Below are 16,110 nucleotides of genomic sequence, written 5' to 3'. Positions count from 1 at the left end.
ATCCCGGACATCAGTCTGTACGAGATTAGGATGGCCCTGAAGCAGCTTAAGAACAACAAGGCGCCGGGCAAAGACGGAATCACTTCAGAGCTTCTGAGAGCGGGTGGAACACCGGTACTTAAAGTCCTCCAGAAGCTCTTTAATTCCGTCTTGTCCGAGGGCATAACGCCTGAAACATGGAATAGAGGCGAGGTGGTGCTGTTCTTCAAAAAAGGTGATAACCTATTGAAGAACTACAGACCCATCACGCTTCTGAGCCATGTCTATAAGCTGTTTTCAAGGGTCATCACGAACCGTCTCGAACACAGACTTGATGACTTCCAGCCTCCCGAACAAGCCGGTTTCCGAAAAGGCTATAGTACCATAGACCACATCCATACGCTGCGGCAAGTTATACAGAAGACCGAAGAGTATAACTTGCCATTATGCTTAGCGTTTGTGGACTATGAGAAAGCCTTCGATTCGGTGGAAACATGGGCGGTGCTTGAGTCTCTTCAGCGATGCCATATTGACTATCGGTACATCGAAGTGTTGAAGTGTTTGTATAGTAACGCCACCATGTCGGTCCGAGTACAGGAGCAGAGCACGAGGGCGATTCCATTGCGAAGAGGCGTAAGGCAGGGAGACGTTATCTCTCCGAAACTGTTTACTGCCGTAATGGAAGACGCCTTCAAGCTCCTGGAATGGGAAGGACTTGGCATCAACATCAACGGCGAATACATCACTCACCTTCGGTTTGCCGACGATATCGTAGTCATGGCAAAGTCGATGGAGGAACTCAGCATGATGCTCGATGACCTCAACCGAGTTTCACAACGGGTGGGCTTGAAAATGAACATGGACAAGACGAAACTTATGTCAAATGCCAATGTTGTGCCCATCCCAGTCTCTGTTGGGAACTCGGTACTCGAAGTTGTTGACTCGTACATCTACCTAGGACAAGTAGTCCAATTAGGTAGGTCCAACTTCGAGAAAGAGGTCAACCGCCGAATCCAACTCGGTTGGGCAGCGTTCGGGAAACTACGTAATGTCTTTTCGTCCGACATACCTCAGTGCTTCAAGACGAAAGTCTTTAATCAATGTGTGTTACCAGTGATGACTTACGGCTCCGAAACGTGGTCTTTCACTATCGGCCTCATCTCAAAACTTAAAGTCGCTCAACGAGCTATGGAGAGGGCTATGCTCGGAGTTTCTCTACGTGATCGAATCAGAAATGAGGAGATCCGTAGACGAACTAAAGTCACCGACATAGCCCACCGGATTAGCAAGCTGAAGTGGCAATGGGCAGGCCACATTGCACGCAGAGAAGATGGCCGATGGGGTCGAAAAGTGCTCGAGTGGAGACCACGGACTAGCAAGCGCAGCGTAGGACGTCCACCCACAAGATGGACAGACGATCTTGTTAAGGTCGCCGGAAGACGCTGGATGCGGGTCGCTTCCAACCGGCACGTATGGCTTCCAAGGGGGAGGCCTATGTTCAGCAGTGGACGTCTTATGGCTGAGATGATGATGATGATGATGAATTTTTTTTATGTATCAACCGGCAGAAAAAAGTTATTCAACAGTATGTGTACGAGATAGTGTTAGGGTCAGTTGCACCAAACTGTTCGTACCGTTAAAGAGTTCGCTAATTTTTGATGTATGGAAAGTTTCATAGTAAGGCGCCGGGGCGCGCCGGCTGACGTTGATCAGTCTGTCAAATGTGGTTGGTGCAACTGGCCCTTAGTGTTGTGTGTTGTTATTGGAAGAAATAGTATTCAAAACTATTACTGCTCGTGTATACAAGGCCATCGCACTACCGTCGGAAGGGTTTAGGCGGAGTATGTCACTTTCTTACGAGGTCACTTTCGAGCTAGGTCACTTTCTGAGGACGTCACTGTCTGAGGACGTCACATTCTGGGTTTGTCACTTTCTGAGTACGTCACTTTCTGAGAACGCCACTTTCTGAAGACGTCACATTCGGAGTTCGTCACTTTCTGAGTACGTCACTTTTTTAGCATGCACGTGCACCGTGCGCCTGCACGAACAATGGATACCAGAAATTATATTAGCGGTACGGTATAAGGCCACTTTTATGTATGACATACAGAATGTTTTTTCAGTGACCATTGAAGGGAAATACGAATCTATAGACGATAACAGGAAACTGTCGTTGCCGTTTGGATTCAGACGCCCGTTATCCTCTATAGATTCATATTTTCCTTCAATGGCGACTGAAAAAACAACCTGTATATGTCATACATAAAAGCGGCCGTATGCCGTACAGCTGATTGCTGGTATCCATTGTTCGTGCAAGTATACGCTTAAATCTTAGTATAAAAAAGTGACGTACTCAGAAAGTAACGCCCACGAAAAGTGGCGTTCTCAGAAAGTGACGTGCTCAGAATGTGACGACCTCAGAAAGTGACGAACTCAGAATGTGACGTCCTCAGAAAGTGACGTCCTTAGAACGTGACCTAACTCGAAAGTGCCCTCTTAAGAAAGTGACATACTCCGCCTAAACCGTCGGAAGCTGTGCACATGCTGCAAGCGTAGTCTATTTTTTATCATGGGCCAGGCATCAAGAAGTGATTGACGCGCCTGCTGCTGCCTTTTTAGACGAATTAACAATTGATTTTGATCAAGCAGAATAAAAATATTGTTTTTTTAGAACTGGATTTTATTTTTGTTCCTATTGATATTAAACAATATAACAACAGCAACGTAATCTAACAGCAGCTATTCAAAGTATATTTGAAATAATTCCAATAGTTCTGACTTAATTCATTGCAAAAATGCTATAATGATGAGAAATGATTTTTATTTTTTTCTCAATTCTCCCATGTCTTGCAAGAATGCGACTCATACCAGTGGGTAGCAGATACATTTACCTACATACCTAGCCCTATTTCGTTTGTGTACGCTGTGGGTCATATGTCCGAACAAAACGCCCAATGACCTTTGACATATCTACCTTACAAATATCTTTAAATTATCCGTATTGTAACTTGTTGAAGTCTAGTAGAAATCTAATTCATTTTCCGAATCGAGCCGTAAGCCTAAATTTAGCTTTCAAGATTTGACCTAGATACACTAACTAACATACATAGTAACAGGGCAAATTTAATTAATTGTTTTTTTTTATATAAGTTTTAGTGTTTTGTTATAAAGTTGTATAAATGTTATTAAATAAATAAATAAGCTTTTTATATTATTTACAATAATTAATTGTAAATAATATAAAAACTTAAGTATAGTAATTTCATTTTAAGTAACTTTAAAACTAGACTCAACTAGTCTCAACTAGATTTTCTTAAAATTTATTATCCTCATTCCTTATTAGTTAATATTATCTATTTTGATCCTTTTTAGCTGATCATCAAACACAAACATCCGCTACCGATATCCTGCCTACGGGAGTGAACTCCTAAATATCACCTGGCCACAACAGAACCAGTGAAAATGAAAAAAATAAGTACCTATTTGTAAATATACTCAAATTTGGTAAAATCATATGTTGTTTTTTTTTTAATTTAATAGTACAATAAGAAAATACTTTTATTTTCTTTAGTTTACTGTGTTGTAATAGTTATGATTACTTAAACATTACCCAGGGCCTAAAATGAATAAAGTATGGAATAATGTTTCGCCCTGAAAAACTCTGAAATATACTTTGTAGCATGTGGTATGTATAATGAATGATTTATTTATTTGAAACAATATACCCTGTATTGTATTAATCCTTGGCAGTGCTTTTAACAATTTGTTCGAAAATGTGCGGCAATAATGACGTTTATTAAAAGTCAGAATCTTATTAGTGTCATAAATAAGAAAGATAATCAGAAAGGTCGAAGAAGGTTACCTCAGGAGCTACTAACACATACAGGCTGCTCCAAAGTAAAAAATCGTAATTAGTTAATTTCTTCGTAACCACTACCACTACACCGGTTGTTATGATACTGTCTACTGGCTCTAAATACCCTAATGCATGTGTACGTTTCCGTTTTGTCCCATGGCCATACATACAATATTGTCCATGGTATCAGTCAGTATGTGCCCTACATATACATATCCAAACCCAAACAGGCGACGCATGACATAATTATTTAAAAACAAGTATTTCGGTCTTAGCGGCCATTCACGCCATTTTTGAGGCAAATCTCAAGAGCTCGCGGAGTGCACTGAATACGCTTAGCCCGCACTTGATCAATCAACATTACGAAGTTTTTAATTTTTTCAAGATAAGTAAATATTTAAAAAAACTATGAAATTTAAGTGTAAAAAAATACCTAGTCAGCATACTATTATACAATAAATAAGTAGGTAGGTACTTATTTGGCGAAGCTAATGACAATTGTCACAAGAAACATGACAATTGTTACGAAGTTTCGACACAGAACTCATTTCCTGTTAAGAATTACCCAAAATTCTTTTAAATCTTGTGACAATTATATAAAATATATATGAATCAAAAAATATATAACCATTATACCATTGCGGTCGAGCGGAGTATCACATTATTATATTATAGTAGACAGTATTCACAGATTCTGCCCCTTTCCAACTTTCTTCCTCTGCTACACGTAAGGTTGGGCAGGGCCGGAACATGGGGCAGAATCTGTTAATACTGTCTACTATTATTATATAATATCGTAATGTGGTACCCCGGTCGACTACAAGGTACTATCGTTATGGTACGGCACAAACTCATGCGGTATTATGAAGTAGCTACTAAATAGCACGTAAGAATTATAAATTTGTGCATTGACCAATTATTGAAACTTACTTAATATTAGGTCAGGCAACGAAAAGGTATACATACAGGGTGGATTTTCTTCTTGGGTCAGTGAGAGCAGCTACCATATCCCGTGCTGCTACGCGAAAACGCGGTCTTATTAGAAGACCTTCCCTATCACCCCTATCATCCCTATTCATCCCGGTTGACGGTATCTTCTCTTTTCCGCCTTTTATGTCTATAACTTTTGATTTTTTTTGTGTTCTAATAAACGCTTCGAATACATTTTTCTATACATCATCCGAATCCAGGTATCACACGTATTTTTAGTAGTATCTCTATTTTTCACCATTTTGAACTTGTCGACTAGACTACACTCTGCATGTATAAGTACTTCTAATATCTATTAGTGATATTAAGCTTTTTGTATCACTTTAGTAATTAACTTGAAATACTTATTCTTTGAAGAAGGAAAGTCGGATCAATCGTTAATTAATAAGCAGGCAGAGTAAAACAAATATCGGGCGAGTACTAGGGAATTGAGTTTCTCTCACCGCTGTCCAACGTAGTGTGAACTGAGTGCCTAGCCAAGATATCAATCGTTTGCGCCATAGCGAACGAAACTCTGACGTCTCTCTGTCGCAAATGATTGGCATCTTGGCTGAACCCTCTAGAGATCTAAGAACTGTGAATAATCGGAAAATACGACCATACTGGTTAGCCCAAGCGGTCATCCCATTCGACGCGCTCGGTAAGCGGATGGAATAGTAGCTTTAAAGCTTGCATTAGGTTAGGTAGGTACTTTCCCCTAAACTAAAACATGAATATTTCAGTTCTGCATTGAAATTTAACTTTGTGTCCATGCACATTTTTGGGCTCATTCTACACCGTCAGCATTCCGTACTACCACTTAAAAAAATGTCCCGAGATGTCCGTTCCATTACGTCACGTTTTAGTACTTCACTTGTACGTGTTTGACGCACGGACGTAGAGAGTAAACTGGATAGTGTACACTGGCCAAAAAGTGTGTCCACATGAGAGGTCAAACCTGAGCCCTCCATCTCTTTCTAATTAGGGTGACCATAAGTCATATGAATGTGGGATATTAGCATAAGATGGAATGTATAGTTTGGCCAGGATCTTTTCTCATTCGTGCATAATCAGAGAGAATCATACTGTATTTACCCTATGCTAGTATAATTGCCCCAGAAAAGAGATGGATATAGTTTTTTTCTCTTCTGTAAAACGCTTCACACAACCTTACTTAATTTAGTCGTTATAAAGCTTTTAGTCGTTATAAAAGCTGTTACAGATGGGATGGGCGTATTGGATCGCGATCAATGCGATCGTGGTTTATTGTGAGGAAGGTGGTCCGCCGTACGTCCATCGTACGTATTGGGTGAAAACCAGCGTAGTGTCTTACAGACACTGCTTATGCTGAGCGGCATCCTATTTGGTGTATGTTTACTGTATTGTTAACTTTATGGTGTACTTACCGTAATGTAGGTATGTTTTTGTACGCCAAATAAATATTTTCTATTTCTATCAAAGACAGCTATAAGAGAGAGCGAGACAAATATCTAGGGTCGGGTAAAACGTTGTAGTTGTACTTGGTAATTCGCAAATCGTATCGATTAAAAACGCTGCCTTCGGTCGTGTTTTAATTTATCACCACTCGTTGCGAATTTAATTCCTACTTTCAACACTTGCAACGCAAATAAATTTATATTATTACTATGCCCACTGGTTATCGATACTAGTCATTTTGTGAAGCCCTAGCGTAGCGTAACAATTTATGTTTTTACACGAAATTATCTTGATTATTGACTAAAATGATAAAATATTAGCACACGACGAAATAAAAACTTACATTTAACTGTGTAAACCGGCATTCTACACTATTTATGCTCTTCATAATTCATAATTTAACAAAATACCTATCACTATCAATATCATACTCATGGTGTGTTCATATACGTGATGACTTCCCTTTTGCATACTTTAGCTATTCTTTAAGCGTTAGCGTCATCGTAGATCTGTAATTGAAACAACATTTTCAAATTTGCCGCTTTTGTATACTGACGGAAATGTCGGCCCAACCTATATAGAATCGATTACATATATATAAATAGTTAGAATTAACGTTCCAGTAATTAAATACTATGTATAAAAATATGAGTCTGTAATGTCCAATCTGTAATGTAAGGACTTCGGATTTAATTTTTGGCAATTATGTAGCTCTCATTACGTGAACCGAATAATTAAACATGCCAAAATAAGTATATCTTTATTTATTTATTAGTATACTATTTAGGTAAAGTTATTTTTACATTAAGTAGGAAATAACAATTTTGTAAGACCGATCCAAATCGTACCGACATCATGGTGACCCTAATCGTCATCAAGTTGGGGATACCAATTAATATTCAAAGTTACTACAATTTCTACCACATTCAATTTACTGTTTTTTTTGTTGCGCACATGCTTGGCTTAATCAGTTATAATATATACATAATACCTATATTAATATTAACATCATAATAATTAACAAATTACTTAAAAGATATCAGAACTGTAATTAGAATATAGCACTAAAATAGTATAAGAAGGTAATGAATTTTAGTAGTATATTGATATAATTTCTATCACAATGGTATCTTTTTAACATTGGCAACATGTGCGAGTGAGACACAGGGCTCAGGTTTTTCTATCTCATGTGGACCGTTTTCTCTAGTCTGGTACGAACAACATTCTGTCTCGGTGATAAGGTTCAAATTAGTATGGCAAAAAAACTGACAACTCGCTCCAGTTTAAACAATATAACTTCATGGTTTGACGTACCTACTTAGTGGAATCTACAATTTCCATACAAATGTGGCTTTCCATTCAGACAATGCAATGGTCCTTATGTTTCATGTGCAATAAGAACCTTTTTATAAGAATTTCAGTTGGAAAGGACCTTATTGCACTTGAAGTATAAGGACCCATTTGTAATGGAAAGCCACAAATATTTGGAGGATTTTTTTACTATCAGGATTGAATATGCCAGTGATTTTGAGCTGGAAGAACTAGATAAACAAATTATTATAATATATAGGGTCTGTGAGACTCAGGTCTATTTTTTTTTTGGAAAAAGCTCTTTTGGACCATTTGGAAACACTCATCATTCATTGCGGTGTGAAAACAAACATTGTAGAAAGTATGTAATCGTGACCTTTGAAATTTACAATTTGGAATGTAGGTAGCTTAAAATCGGACCAAGCTAACGCCTCGGCCAGGAGCCACGAAACGTACGCTACGTGCATATAATGTGGGTATTGCTTATGTAGGTAGTATAACAAATGTATGGCAGTCGAAGGCAGCGTCGAGCAAAAAATAATAATAAAGGTCTGCATACGGTCACGAATTTATTGTATGGACCTCTATATACCTCACCGATAATTGCATGTGATTTCCGTTCCATTCCGGTATTTGTAGCAAGGTCTGTCGAGGCCTTACAGAATATACCGTCCGTGACCATAGACAATCCGCCCATTCTGGTGCTAAATTCAGTTCGTCTGGATGCGCCTTTACCTTAAATTAATCTTGCAAAAAAAATCATCTCTTACACCGCGCCATCTAGTTTACACTTTTGTCCCTAGTTAGCTAATGAGAGTAATCAGAAAAGCCATCTTCTGTACTAGCGACCTCTAGTCTGTTTTGGCTTAATGGTCACAAGACTGACACTGGGGGATATGGTAGTGTGCGTGAATGCATGAAATTGCAATATTTTGCAGTTTTGTCAGATTTTGATGAAATGAGACACTGTTGAGTGGAATATATTTCGATTTAGACGTAATATTTTTTATTGTTTGCGCCAATATTAACACATCTTAGAAAATTGTTTGGGTTTTGAAAGAAATAGTGATAATCCGCAATTTGTGCACAATCACGCCATCTTTTGGTGGCTAGTCGGCAGGACAGCCCTACACATCCACCTTAATAGATAGGTACCGTAAGTATGTACCAACATTATGATAAAATGCGAGTTTCTGATAACTAGCGAGACACTTGTAAGTTTCTCTAATGTTCGTGTTACAGAAAAACCTACAAACAAGTAAAAGAACGCGAATAACGAAAACTACCTAACCTCAAAAATGAGGCTCGCGTATCTTTTAACAAACCTTAATAAAGTACTTTTGCTAGCCGCTAGCCAATCAAGTATATCGCTTTCATACCTACTCATAACTCAAATACAAGACCAACGACAAGATCTAATCACAAATAATGGCAATTTCGGAGATTTTTCCAGATCTTTCGGATATGAAGGATAAATTATCGGCTGGTAATGTATACTTTTGATTTTCGCAAAAAACCCATCATCGAAAAGCACCAATCGTTTCCTGGGCTATATCCGCGAAAATCGAAGTTAGTAAATTTCGAGCAACTATCTCTGCCACTCTAATTACGCCTTAATTAGAGTAAAAGAAGAAAGATGCCCGAAATATGCGAACTTCGGTGTTCGCGATAGGCTTTCTGCTTGCTTGGTAGCTTGGAGGAATCACTCGTCTGCTTAACAAGCTAACACTTACACTGTTCAGTATTCACGTTCTCACACATTCACAACAGTTCCATGGACTCCAGGACTCGCATCCGACCGACCAGCTCGCGTCACGTCGCGGCTCAAACTGAACCAACCACGGCTCAAGTAAACAGACATTATATAAATTTAATTGGAAATAATTACGCTAAAACCGCACTGTGACGTGTTTTCCTCGAGCGGGCACGGCTGCCATTCATCTCAATTACGACTAAGTAAAGCCATTGCTGTCGAGTGTAGACGGCTAAGACCTTGCACTTGTCCATCCCTGAAGGTTATATAAGTAGAAAACTCTTTCTCATTTTATGGGTTCCGTACCCAAAAGGGTAGAAACGGGACCCTATTATTAAGACTCCACTGTCCGTCTGTCTGTCTGTCACCAGGCTGTATCTCATGAACCGTGATAGCTAGACAGTTGAAATTTTCACAGATTATGTATTTCTGTTGTCGCTATAACAACAAATACTAAAAAGTACGGAACCCTCGCTGGGCGAGTCCGACTCGCACTTGGCCGGTTTTTTATTACAATTATTGTAGTTAAGAGCCAACAGGAGTGGTCATTCCTCCATACAAACGTAGTCCTCGTTTTCCTCCGTGGTTTTTGAAGCTAGAGCAATGATTTTTTCAACACAGATTAATATTGTCAATATCTGTGTCGGACCGTTTTGCTTTTTTTGATATTTTTGTTTTTTAAGGCGCTAGCGCTAGAGCCCTTCAAAAACGGCCAAAATGGCCTAATAGACTATGCCGCAATGAGAGGCGTGGTATTCAAAACTGATATCAATTAGCCAAAAAAGCAAAACGGTCCGACACAGATAATTTCATAATCATTTAGATTTCCAAATTTGGTTACGATTGGTTAAGTTTTGGGGGAGGAAAAAGAGGACTACGAAACCTCGATTTTTGTCATTTTTACGCAGGATTTTTCGCCTCAGCTGCAGTTGTCCCTATCGCACTAATTTTAGGGGCGGAGTCAAGTTTCTAAATACGTACACAGCCAGAAAAGTGATGGGCAATAGTCGACATTTAATGTCGATAATCTAGTGATGTAAGAAGTTATCGATAAACCGTCTTGTGTGAAAATATCTAGATCCTAAGATACAAGGGGTTTTGGGTTGAGAGTAGGGAACACATTTTTGTAGTTATGATATACAATCTATTATGAACTTTTTGATTCTAATATTTCAAATTAGAAATCAAAATCAAAAATATTTTATTGCATGGTTAAAATGGGTTAACAAAATTTTTAGGTACCTACAGGCACGCTTCGTAATTGTCGAGCAATTTAGGGTCCTAGCTGAATTGGTTGTTCCATACTTACTCGTGCTCTATGGAATGTCCAATTTAGCTAGAACCCTAAATGGCTCAACAATCACGGAGCGTGACAGTACTAATGATTCATGTTCTGTATATCCTGCCCTACAATGGCGTTAATATTTGGTTGTCATGTCTATACTTCGTTTTTAAGCATTATTGAAAAAAAAATAGTAAATACTAATATTAACCACTAAGTACATAACTATTACAAAAAAAGCTAAATAATTATACGATTGCATGCTTAAAAAAGACACGTCACCTTCACTCTAATGCTAAACAAACGAAGAATAAGAACTAACAGCGATAAGACCGCCTGTTGCTACCTTTATCTACATTGTAAATCGGTTTTAGGGTTCCGTACCCAAAGGGTAAAACACGGGACCCTATTACTAAGATTCCGCTGTCCGTCCGTCCGTCTGTCACCAGGCTGTATCTCACGAACCGTGATAGCTAGACAGTTGAAATTTTCACAGATGATTTATTTCTGTTGTCGCTATAACAACAAATACTAAAAACAGGATAAAATAAAAATTTTAGTGGGGCCTCCCATACAACAAACGTGATTTTTGACCGAAGTTAAGCAACGTCGGGCGGGGTCAGTACTTGGATGGGTGACCGTTTTTATAAATAATGGTACGGAACCCTTCGTGTGCGAGTCCGACTTGCACTTCGCCGGTTTTTTTTTAAATTTGTTTTTATATTTGTGGTGTAATAAAGAATATTTTAGAGTCAGACCAAGAAAAGTCTACAGCAATTTTGATAGCACACGCAGTGCAAGTGTTATTTATATGTCATAATTTCATAGAAGCGACGTTTGAAATAATACTTGCACTGCGTGTTCTATCAAAATCGCTATAGATTTTTCTTGGCCTAACTCTTCTTTAAATTACAAAGTAAGGCATAAATTATAAAATAAGGCCCATCAATGTTTTTTTTTTTGTGTTTATTAAACTTGATATTTTGTCTATAGTATTAGCGGACATGGCCTCAAAATTTAAACCCGCTTAAGAATCGGGCCTTATTTCGTGCATTATATACAATACTACCCATTTTTGTGTAGTCATTATTTATACTATAGAAGCATTGTTTGAGTAGCCAATTATTTAAACAGTATTTTTTTAAAGGGCAACGGTGGCAATATTTTAAGGTCTGGATAATAAGATACAGATCTTAATAAGGATATCAATGTAAGTGAATGTTACCATGACTACCAAACAAACAAATGTGATAGAATTTGCCAGCTGGCATTGTAACATTCAGACAGTTACCTATGTACCTAATCTGAAATATGAATAAATTAGTAATATTTTAAACAGGAAAGTAAACCGAATTTTGGCCTTTTGCTGGACACAATCACAATAGTAATTTGTTTTACAAGAGGGCAAAGTTTATCGCCACCGGTTGATGCATTTGCAGCACCAATGGTAGAAAATGCAAGCTCATCATCAACTGCATAATCGACGTTTGATATGACTATTGAATCCGAGCTTTTTGATTATGAATCATGATAAAACAAAATTTTAGAAGGTCGCAGAATAGTGGATTTAAAATATTTATTTTCTGTGATCTCAAATATCAGGCACGATCATACAAATTGTACATTTGCTGATCTTGCCTTTGTCATTGAAAGACGTAAGGGTTTACACAGAGAATATATATTTAAGTGTAATATGTGCAAAAAAAAGGAAACGATACACTCTGAAGACCCAAAAAGAAAATGTTAGTAAATACTGCTCCTCCCCATGGTTACTTGGTTCCTTATTCAACCTACCTGAAATTAAACGAGTAGGTTAGTAAATTATATCATTTTACATTATAAAGTTAAATGTTTAGGTATCTCAATCACTTACTCACTGGTGGACATGGACGCAAAATTTTTGCCCATCTACTTATACTATCTTATAAAAAATGAAATTTTGAAAGTTAGCACGCTTAAAGTTCGTTTTTTTTGCAGTAAGGTAACAGATTTTGACATGTCTTATTAAAAATTACCATTGAAAAATAAGTCATAGCAAATATGTTAGAATTATAAATCATATTAATCATATTAATGAGCAAGAGCACCCTAAACCGGCGAGCGTGTATGAGGAATGTTATGAATGTGAAGGAAGCGAAAGTGGTATATGTCAGGATCGTAGCAAGTGGAAATCCGTGGTATCTGCCTACCCCTCCGGGAAATAGGCGTGATTGTATGTATGTATGTATGTATGTATTAATCATATACTTTTTTATATTCTTTTGCTTTCATAAGTAATATAAACTAATTTTTGAAAGCGTTTTTCAATAATTATTAATAAAAAGACACGTCATGATTGTTTACCTTCTTTCTAATGCTAAAAAATAACGAACTATAATAACCGGGCCTTATTTGGTACAGAACCTTGATTTGATAGGTACATCGGATATTCTGGGCCCCTGAGTTTGTTACGTAAAGGACAAAATGGTGACATGTGGTTAGAGCTGATACTGTTAAACTAGTGGTTCTGTGCGCTAAGTATAAAAAATAAGCTTCAGCGAACTCATTAAGCCTAGAAAAAACCCTACACCCTACTGCCACTTAAGTCAGTCTTGAGTCTTTGAATCAATTTCCGTAGTAGTACTACTACTACTAAGGTACTAGGAGGCTAATAAGGCCTATAGTAGGTATAATAAGGCCTACCTGAAAAATAATGTTCTTACAACAGTGTAACCGTGTTAGTTATTTGAGTAACATATATGTAAAGTGATACAATTAAAAGCTAACAGCAAACCAGTACATAAATTATATCTTATGTACTTCTTATGAATTACACTCTTATAAAGGTTTCGGCTAATTACGCTTAATTACTTGAATAAAGGTAGATGAATTGCGTGCGGTCCAATAGGTAACCACAACTCACGGAGTCCAAAACAATAAGCTGATCAGCAAAGTCAAGTAAACAAAGCCAAGTCACAGTAGTAGAAAGATTATCGAGTTCCGTAAACGTAAGCCGGGTCAAAAAATTCAATCGCAACACAGTACGTAATAAGTGAACGCCTCGTGGCAGTAACGCACGAAAAATAACATTGCAAATTGTCGGGAATGAGGCGCGCGCGGGTGCAAGCGTACGCATCTGTGTGCGTGCATTACACACACAAATACAGTCTCTCACGCCCCGTCAGAGCGACGGGTATATTCAGCTTGAAATCTCAAAATTGACTTTTAGCTCAGCTCCCGTTTCGTCTTAAGTAGGTACTAAGCATGGCCTAGCTAGTGGTAACGCGGCGTCTTACGTAAGCGAACAACTCGCGAACGCGACGCAGCGCGGCGCGGCGGGCCCAAGGCGTTCGCGTTCGCAACGGGATCGCCCACGTAGGACACATCTATAGGTATCAAAGGATTGATTCACCCCGCGCCGCATCGCTTCGCTTCGCTTCGCGTTTGCGTGTTGTTCGCCTACGTAGTTACTAGTTACCGTAGCCTTTGAACAATTCATCACACAAATTCACGTGGTAGGTACTTAGTTGTAGAATTAGAATTGAATGTGAAATCTTATCATTTGATCTGTCATATCTAAATTAGAAATAGTTTAATTTAAGCTGCTCTAATATACGTACGTACAGTCGTAGGTACATAGACATTGAATTTGAATCTTTCGTAGCGTACCTACGCCTACGTCAAAATTCAACAACCTAATTAATTAATAAGATTATACAATTTTCGCCCTTAAAACGTGCAATGACGGTATTACCACCTATGTATTTATGTTTTGCTTTTAAGGAAAACTGGATACTCCCATAAGTGTGTCATCAAGCAAAAAAATTAAAAAACAGAGTAGGTTTACATTAAATAGTTATCGAATTAATTGATGACGTCAATGTCCCAGGGAAACCCAGCCAGGTATAGTCTGGCTGTGACGTTTGTGGCCCTGTGTCTGTTCCTTGAAACTGAGAGACCTTTGGTTCAATGACTCACAACCCATATTACTGCAACACTGTAATTTAAACTTTTAAAATCTTTCGACATCCTGGATGGTACGTTACGTCCAACACTCTCGAACAAGTAATTTTTTGGATTTAATTGAATGGGTACAAACTTAAATGCACTTAAAAACTATCAAGGCTGTATTCCGTCTCTGCTTGCGTCAGAAGGAAGGGGACATTGATCCCAAATTCACATATTTATATTCGGATTTAGTTTTACTATAAGTTGGAATTTATTGTAATTTGATGTATGTAACTGTATCTTTGTGTGGTACCTAATTATGTGTGAATCATTTTATGGTACTTATTGGTTTTTTGCCAGACTGATCGTGCTAGTGAATAGTTAAAACTTTCTCTTGTGTCTATGAATATAAATAACTTGAATCAATAATGCATGAGAGACTAAAATAAAATCTATAAATAAATAACAAATAAAATGAAGATCTATAAATACAGTCATATAATTCACAACATACCATTGTATTCATGTTTCTATCTAATGCGTATGCGTTAAGTGTTTAAAAAAGTTAAGAATTTGTCCCAACCCTCATGAGGTTCATGCGAAATATAATTAATATAAAGCTTGGAAGAGAGAAATTGTATGAAGTGAAGCCCAGTCCTCAGGTTATCACAACATTCACAACAAATACCTATCGCGTTAACAATCGAGTCTCGAATCGCACCGGTTGGAAAACAGCCATTAAAACCTTATTGTAGCAGTACTTCACAATCAAGTCGGTTTATATTGAACAGCCGAGGCAACCTGCATAAATGAAGAAGCGCCCAGCTCTGCTGGCCTACAGAGTACCTTGGTTACTTCTAAATTGATCAGTATTTCTTGCTTAGGTATTCTACAAGCAATGTCGCCCCTCCATGGCCAATAAAGCTATTAAGTGATTAAGGAAGAAGTATTTGATAACGTTTCAGAAAAATCTAGTTGTTATTGTTTCTAAGGATAATGGTAATCATTTCGGAGTATCAAATACGTTATGTTATGTGTTAGGTCTAATGAAATTACACTAGAATTGTTTGACCCGCCCCCCGGATGTCGCTTGATGCTTGATGCATGAAGTATGTACAAGTACAATACTTACCCACATACTTGGACTGATTACGATTTGGAGTATTACTGCAATGTTCTGCCGCCAGAGTGCAGCACTAGTGCACATAGTAAACCACAGAGTAACTTATACATACTAGGCCATCAACGTGCACACTAGCGCCAATGCTAAAAAATCGTGATTATTTAAATTTAACAACAGGTATTTAATCACGATTATTCAGCAGTGGCGCTAGTGTGCACGTTGATGGGCTCTTAAACAGTTTTTTAACATGATTTCAATATGACAATGTTGCATCAAGGCGGTTTGTTTACAGGTGGCCTACCGCGAAACGCGAAAATCGAAATTTCTTTATCTGCCTCTCTATCGATCGAATCGACAAGTGATAGAGAGACAGAAGCCGAACTTTCGATTTTCGTGTTTCGCGGTAGGCCCTGTGCCCTGTGATTGTGCTAGTGACGCCCTCTACGCAGAGTTTTGCGTAATATTCCCTATTG

The 16,110-nt window shown here is 38.0% G+C and overlaps 1 protein-coding gene across 3 annotated transcripts in view; it reads right to left on the bottom strand.

Moving 5' to 3' along the window:
* Positions 1-16,110, bottom strand: part of LOC134790909 (uncharacterized) — a 108,955-nt gene that overhangs the window by 70,628 nt on the left and 22,217 nt on the right. The window contains exon 1 of one of the 3 annotated variants that reach the window (XM_063761907.1): positions 9,286-9,497. The exons of the other annotated variants lie outside the window; for them this stretch is intronic. Coding sequence (XP_063617977.1) covers positions 9,286-9,313 — 28 coding nt within the window. The 5' untranslated portion in view covers positions 9,314-9,497. Of the gene's footprint in view, positions 1-9,285; positions 9,498-16,110 lie in introns of those variants that run through there. 3 annotated transcript variants of the gene reach the window in all.

Source organism: Cydia splendana, chromosome 5 (assembly GCF_910591565.1).
Source record: "Cydia splendana chromosome 5, ilCydSple1.2, whole genome shotgun sequence".
NCBI lineage: Eukaryota > Metazoa > Arthropoda > Insecta > Lepidoptera > Tortricidae > Cydia > Cydia splendana.
This window is presented reverse-complemented; position numbering and strand designations above follow the sequence as displayed.